The sequence below is a fragment of the Lactuca saligna genome, chromosome 3 (genome assembly GCF_052625555.1).
Source record: "Lactuca saligna cultivar CGN05327 chromosome 3, ASM5262555v1, whole genome shotgun sequence".
NCBI classification, from domain to species: domain Eukaryota; kingdom Viridiplantae; phylum Streptophyta; class Magnoliopsida; order Asterales; family Asteraceae; genus Lactuca; species Lactuca saligna.
The window spans coordinates 106,406,521-106,414,028 of record NC_136419.1 but is presented as its reverse complement, the minus strand read 5'-3'; the positions used below and the strand labels follow the sequence as shown (position 1 = coordinate 106,414,028).

General features: G+C 28.6%; 1 protein-coding gene across 3 annotated transcripts; it reads left to right on the top strand.

The window, feature by feature from the left end:
* The first annotated feature begins 4,400 nt into the window (after nucleotides 1-4,400).
* LOC145037099 (transmembrane ascorbate ferrireductase 2-like) lies at nucleotides 4,401-7,305 on the top strand. Of its 3 annotated transcripts, none has more exons than XM_078985669.1 (5): nucleotides 4,401-4,730; nucleotides 4,983-5,031; nucleotides 5,865-5,989; nucleotides 6,620-6,921; nucleotides 7,008-7,305. In XM_078985669.1, the coding sequence occupies exons 1-5, from the start codon at nucleotides 4,587-4,589 to the stop codon at nucleotides 7,036-7,038; spliced, it is 651 nt and encodes a 216-aa protein (XP_078841795.1). In that variant the 5' UTR covers nucleotides 4,401-4,586; the 3' UTR covers nucleotides 7,039-7,305. The 3 variants fall into 3 exon arrangements, with proteins under 3 accessions (XP_078841795.1, XP_078841794.1, XP_078841793.1); XM_078985668.1 differs by having other exon boundaries at nucleotides 5,790-5,989; XM_078985667.1 differs by having other exon boundaries at nucleotides 5,778-5,989.
* The last annotated feature ends 203 nt before the right edge of the window (nucleotides 7,306-7,508 follow it).

Sequence of the window (7,508 nt, the reverse complement as noted above, 5' to 3'; positions counted from 1 at the left end):
ACCACCTCTTCTATAACTATCTGTAATAATCATTTATGATTTACTCAATCTGTGAACAGACATATATGTATAATCATTTATGATTATCCATATACGTATAAACATATATAATCCAATATGATTATACCTCTTTGTCATATAATCATTTATGATTATGCATACATCGTTGCTACTGGTATGCTGGTGCATTAGAGCGGCAAATGAGAAATATGTGGTTGAGGTTTAATCTCAAGATCTTTATTTTTTTTTTATTCTCAAATGAACCGTCCCCTATATATATATATATATATATATATATATATATATATATATATATATATATATATATATATATATATATATATATATATATATATATATATATATATATATATCCGAAAAGTCCCAGACGACTCACTTTACACCGATTTCGGCCCATTAAAAATAACCTAAATTTTAATAAAAAGAATTTCTTTTGATTTTACATTTCAAAAACTAACTACAAAAATTAAAATATAATTAAACACATAATTTTAAATTAATTAATTTTTTATTTATTTTAATTTGTTATTATTTTTGTTGTTTTTTTTTATCTAATTATTTCCCCTCCTAAATTTGTGCATAACAATGAAAATATGTACAAATTTAAATAAAAACAAAAAAGTAATCCAGAGTAATTTATTTATTTGAGATCACAAGTTATGGAGCAAATTAATAAGGTTTATCAGCATACACATTTATGTGAAGCTCTGGTCAATCATTGATATTGTGATCCACTTAAACATAAAAAACATTTTCATGGCAGATTATGAGTGACAATATATAGCTACTATATTGCCCACATAGTCAACACCATATTAACCGAGAACCTTGATGGTCAATTTGCTTGATCGAAAACAGTTTACTGAGAACAATATGTTGGCCGAGAACTCTTTGATGCGTGCAAATAACTACACCTAATTTTATATTTATAACCTAACTAATTTAACTAACTAAATTGCACCTAGACAGTGTATCTAGTCAAAATATAGAATAGTCGGGTAAGTCGAGTATCGATCACAAGGAACAGTTTTGACTAATTAATCTATCTACTACTAAATTAACATATTTATTAACAAAGAAATGGAATTTATCTAATTTTGCAAGTTTAGATGAACTTAACTCTTTAACACAAATTCAATCCATTACTAAAAATACTCCCATTTAGTTCGAATCCACTTCTTCTTTCTGGTTAGCTAACAATTATTGATTATCAAAGTTGGTTATCTAATTTTATATTATATTATTAATTTAAGTTTAAATTTACCAATATTTAACTTATTCATGTAAAATTATGCATGGTCACACACAATCAAACACATAACTAGTTATGATTATGAATAAGCTATGTAAGATTTATTAGGCAAACATAATTATGGTCATAACATATGCTCTTTAGCACAACTAAATTCAATTACTTCAATTATTTACCTAAGATTTGGTCGATCCTAGTTTTAGCAATTTAATGTTCACTAAATCACTAGGTGTCAAGTTCATGTAATTTACTTATCACTAAGTTACACAGAACATGAATTCAAGTAACTAAAGAATCAAATATTAGCATGCTAGATATTAACAATCTAACACAAGCTCAATATCAACTAATTAAATCCATAATAAACTAACTAAACCATAAGTCGAAGTTTCATCTAGTTAAACAAGAGTAACTGAATTCAGCTACTCATACTCAAAATCAAACTAAAACAAATCAAAGTAATAGGCATGATTAAAGTACCAAATGATTGAACTAATTATGAACTCTCTTCTCCTTTTGTGTTGAAACCCTATTCCAGACCTTCTTTCCTTCTGAAAATCGTCTCATGGAAATTCTTCAAACAACCAAAAGTCTCCCAAGTCGTAATGGACAAGGATATATATATATATATATATATATATATATATATATATATATATATATATATATATATATATATAGCTTCTGATTTTTCAAAGTTCACGTCGTGAGAAATAATGTCTCACACCGTGAATACGAGATATACGTGTTTGACAAGGACTCTTCCTTCCGGTGCCTATCTTCTAGAATCCTCCAACTCATGTCGTGAATCTAGACATCTCACGACGTGAATACAACAAATTTCGTAGGTTTCTTATTCTTTCATTCTCCAAGCCTCCAAAGTTCTATGTTTTGAAAACTTTAGTCCTTTTCTTCGAAAATGCTTCTATTTTGCTGCAGAATATAAATTGAGCTTAGGGTTGTCAAATCGGGCAGTCGTGTCGTGTTTTTGTCTGACACGACACGACACAAGATTTTATATAACACGAACACGACACGACACGATGTCGTGTTTTTTTTCAATAACACGAAAACGAACCAATTAAAACACGACAACACGACACGGCACGGCAAAGCTAATATTACATAACTATTAGTGTATTTCATTCATACTTAAAGATATATAACACAATAAAAACGAAAAACCCGACAACTACATGCTTAATCGTGTCAATTTATGAACACAAACACGATACGACACGACATCGTGTTTTTTAATCTTGACACAAACACGAATTCAAATTTTGATTTCCTCCTGATTTCGTTTGGTTTCGTGTATTTTTGTTGTGTCGTATCATAAATTGACACCCCTAATTGATCTTATAAGTACCAGTATTCTATGCAAATAACCAAAATATTAATAAAAATGTAAATAAATATTGCCTAAAAACATATATAAATATGGCAATATCACTCTTCCAAGCTGAGAACCCAATACCCTTTTGCCGAAAATGTTATTCACCAGCCGGCGAGAACACTAGAACCTAACAGAAAACGAATTTTTGATCGTGTTTCCTTATCCAATGAATTTCAAATTTTGGTAAATTACCAAAAACAATTTCCCATGCAATATCCTCCAAAATTAGTGAAGAACACTAAGAAAACGATGAACACGAAGAACAACAAAAATCCTTTTACTTTCAACACAACCTAAAAACACCACAAACTAATTCATGTTTCGAAAAGCAATTGATATCAAAACAGCCTTAAGTCGTTTTTAAGGCTCTGATAACACTTATAAGTCCCTTAACTCGGATCTATCAAGGTACCAATGCAATAGTTTGATTAATGCAGAATCCTAATCAAACAATGATACGAAACAATATATCAAGAACACGTTTCAAATGGATGCACACAATTCTATTGGATAATAGTCGAGTACATTCAAGCTACTTTCAGCTGTGAGTCACTTACAATACTTCAAAAACGCATTCATGCATTCTACCCTACAATGGCTATACACATACCATATTTATACTAGACCAATAACTTAAAGCCCAAACATAACAAGCCCACCGAAAACACACTAAACCCACTAATGATTTCGGTCTAAAATCGAGAACACATAAAACATACAAAAACAAAACATAAACCACAAAATATAGTCCAACATGTTTTATCCAAAAAGTATATAGCACTAATTACTACACACCATTCAAACTTGGGAATGTGACTTATTAAGGTAATTAACTTTTCGGCTTGTTCACATCTGAGTAATATATTTTTTATATACATCTAGGTAACGAACTTTTTAGAATTGTTCACATATAACAATTATGACATGTTATAGCATGTTAATCCGATCATAATAATTATATATGAACAATTTTAACAAATTCGTTATCTAGATTTGTATAAAAAAATAGTTACCCAAATATTAGCAAAACGAAAAGTAAGAGTAAATTACACGAATGGTTCTTGTGGTTTAGGAAAATTTATGTGTTTGGTTCCCAACTTATTTTTTTAACTCGGATAATCATTACTGTTTATTTTTGTTGCACGTTTGGTTCATATCTAACCTAAAAAGACTATTGTGTCATTTAGGGACCAAACGCACAAATTCCTCCAAACCATAGAAACCATTTATGTAATTTCCTCTTAATTTTCATTTTGTTCATATTTAGGTAACTAATTTTTTTTGTACAACCTTGATAACGAACTTGTTGAAAGTGTTTACATATAACCATTATGATCGCATGTAACCTGCTACAACATGTCATAATTATCATACGTAAACAATTAAAATCCAAATATAAACAAATAAAAAAATTAATTACCTTAATAAGTCGTATTCTCTTTAAACTTTTTTGAAAGCAGGACGGTCGAATGGGATTCGAATTCCATCGTGCAAGATGTCTAGTAAAATTTCTATTTGTCTTGAAAAAGGGAATAATAATCTCTTAAACTATAATTTGCTTATATAAACAAATGAAGAACAATTTTATAAAATACATACAAATAAATATATTTTTTCTACAAAAAAAAACATTTTTATCGTCACATCCTGTAATTCAACATCAATAGAAAATATCAAATTAATTCTTTTTATATAATTAACTAATTAGTAAAAACTATTATTTGACAACTTCAAGTTAATTTGTATGTTAGAGAGTTGTAACTCATGAATCTTCGATCTTTCTTCCCCAATTCACACTTCGCAACCCATCCATTCGACACCACAACCCACAAATTAACCTCCGATAAACAACCGCATCTCCGCCGGAGCCCTAACCCTAACCCTAACAACCTCCAATCGTGTTAATCTCGCCGGAAGATGGTGGTTCCGGTGGCTAAATTCCCAATATTCTTATGCGTAAGAAGTCTAGGCGTATTAATACTAATCCTAGTTCTTATATGGAATGTTCACTACAGAGGAGGATTGGCTCTTTTCTCCAAAAACAAAGCTCTACTCTTCAATGTAATTCTTCAATTCCCTTTCTATTTATATAATCTTTTCCTTTTATATATATATATATATATATATATATATATATATATATATATATATATATATATATATATATATATATATATATAAAACGATTAGGGCTTGAGTTGGTTTTAGTTTTTATGATATGAGAAATGTGTGTATGCTAATTACATAATAGTTTATTATTGATATTATATTTCAAGTTAATTATTTACATAAATAAAGCTGTGTTTTTTGTAGGTTCATCCTGTTATGATGGTGACTGGTCTTCTTTTGTTGAATGGGGAAGGTAAAGTGTACTTTAAATTACCTCCTAATATGAATTTTGTTAGTGTAAAATTTGATAATTTTTTTTTTTTTTTTAATTTTGTACAAATTACAAATATGATTATTGTAAATTGTAATAAGAAAAGGTAATTATGATAACTTTTTGTTAGACTTCGGGAATTGAATGAACTTTGATATGTATTTTTTATATTATATATGTAAATAAAACATGTAGTTAGAAGTTAGAACACTATTATAATTATTATAGACCTTATTATTTACAAAACTAAATTATTAAAACCCAAATAAGATTATAATAATAATAACAATAGTAAAAACTTTCTACTAATGTTTAGAAAATAAAATTATAAATTAATTAAAACCATAAAATTATTAAAACAAAATGTGTGTAATTAGAAGTTTTATAGATAAAAATGGGTTATTTTTTAACTTTTCATTCAATTTCAATATGGAATGAAAAAAACACCAAAATTACAAAATCAATAGCCCATTCCATTCCATAGGCAAAAAAAAAAAAAAAAAAAACATGTTTTTTTTTTTTAATACTTTTTCATTCCAATTGAATGAACCATTCCACTCTATCAGTGGGTTATATTATAACTTTTCATTCGATTTCAATATGGAATGAAAAGTTATAATATAACTCAGAGATGGAATGGAATTGGAATGAACAATTCCATTCCATCACTGATTCCATCATACCAAACACTACCATAGCAATCAGTAATCCTAATTCCTACTTCAAAGTGAATCATGCAGCTATGCTAGCATACAAAACAATATCAGGAACAAAAACTTATAAAAAAGTAATTCATCTCTCACTCCAATTCCTAGCATTCATACTCAGTCTAATCGGTTTATGGGCCGTTTGGAAGTTTCACAACGATAAAGGAATCGGCAATTTCTACAGTCTACACTCATGGTTAGGCTTAGCTTCTTTACTCCTATTTGCAATTCAGGTTCTTATTTTCCACTATTTTTTGTATATAATAAGTTCAAATATTAAAGGGTTAATCTCATAATAGACCTTATATTTTGTGTTTTTTCTAGATTAAACCTCACGCTTTATTATTATTATTATTATTATTTTCTGGAAAAGTGTTTGCACCTTTTCATTTTAATTGATCTGAACGTTTTAGTCATTTTTTTTGAAAAAAAATGTAAAATGTGAGGGTTTTTTTGGAAAAAAGTTGGAAGGTTGAGGGGTTTTTTTCGGAAAAAAAAAAAGACAAAATTGAAGGTTTTGTCGGAAAAAATGGAAAAATACAAGGTTTTTTTTCTTCAGGAAATAAGTAAAGTTGAAGTTTAATCAGAAAAAAAAAACATAAAATATAAGGTCTTTTATTAGATTACTTGTAAAGTGTGAGGGTTTTTTTAGAAAAAATTTAAAAAACTTGAGGGTTTTTTCGGAAAAAGAAAAAAGACAAAATTGAGGGTTTTTTCAGGAAAAATGAAAAAATACAAGGTTTTTTTTTTCAGAAAATAAATAAAGTTGAAGTTTAATTTGGAAAAAACATAAAATATAAGGTTTTTTATGAGATTAACCCAATATTAAAACCATATAATCTTAGAAAACTATTTGATTGTAGTGGGGTGTTGGATTTGCAACATTTTGGTGCTCATGTGGTTCAACGAAATTCAAAGGTTCATTGATGACATGGCATGTGTTTATTGGAGTTTACATATATACCCTTGCTTTAGCTTCTTGTCTCACGGGTGTTTTAGAAAAAATGACGTTTCTTCAAATGCACAAGATTATTTCACATTATTGTGTTGAGGCGATTTTGGTGAATGTTTTGGGTGTTTTGATGGTTGTATTGGGTGGTTTTGTGATTTTTGGTGTTGTTTCACCTACAAATGGGAAAGTAGATGTTGTTCTTGGATCTATTGAGTAAGTAGTAGGAGTTGAATTTTGATCTAAAATTTTGAAATTTTGAGTCATGTGAAGTGATGTTTTTGTTTGATTTTGGTATTCAGGCTAGAAGAACAAGCAATGGTAGCATCCTAAAGTACATGGATTTTGGTCATGATGATGATTTTCAGAATTTTTGGAACAACAGAATGATGTTGATAGATTGAATTCTTTAGAAACATGTAACAATATAAGCTACTCTGTTGATGAATAGGTTAATTGGCAACACATGTTTTGATTGTTTTCATGTTTCCTATTCCAAATTGAAAACCAAAGTTGTGTGATTAGTAAATTAGAAAGAGTTCATAACCCAATGTGTGCAAGAAGAAAAGGCTTCAACTTCACCGGTTAAAAGCTCAACAACATGTAATCATGTTATTATGTTCATGGAATCTGGATTTAAGCAGCTTCAATATGACTTTCGGAAATTTTTTGCACAAATACAAACAGACATTTTGATGAAGAAGACACTGAGAGGGAATTTCAGGCATTCAAACGGAAAAACTAAACTATCAACAAATCGATAATTAAATCCACAAACAAACAAAAGCCCTAATGTCTTTCTC

Coding starts and splice junctions, on each gene's coding strand:
- LOC145037099 (XM_078985667.1), top strand. CDS start 4,587: ATGGTGGTTCCGGTGGCTAAATTCCCAATATTCTTATGCGTAAGAAGT. Junction 4,731..4,982: donor ACAAAGCTCTACTCTTCAAT/GTAATTCTTCAA, acceptor TGTTTTTTGTAG/GTTCATCCTGTTATGATGGT. Junction 5,990..6,619: donor TACTCCTATTTGCAATTCAG/GTTCTTATTTTC, acceptor ATTTGATTGTAG/TGGGGTGTTGGATTTGCAAC.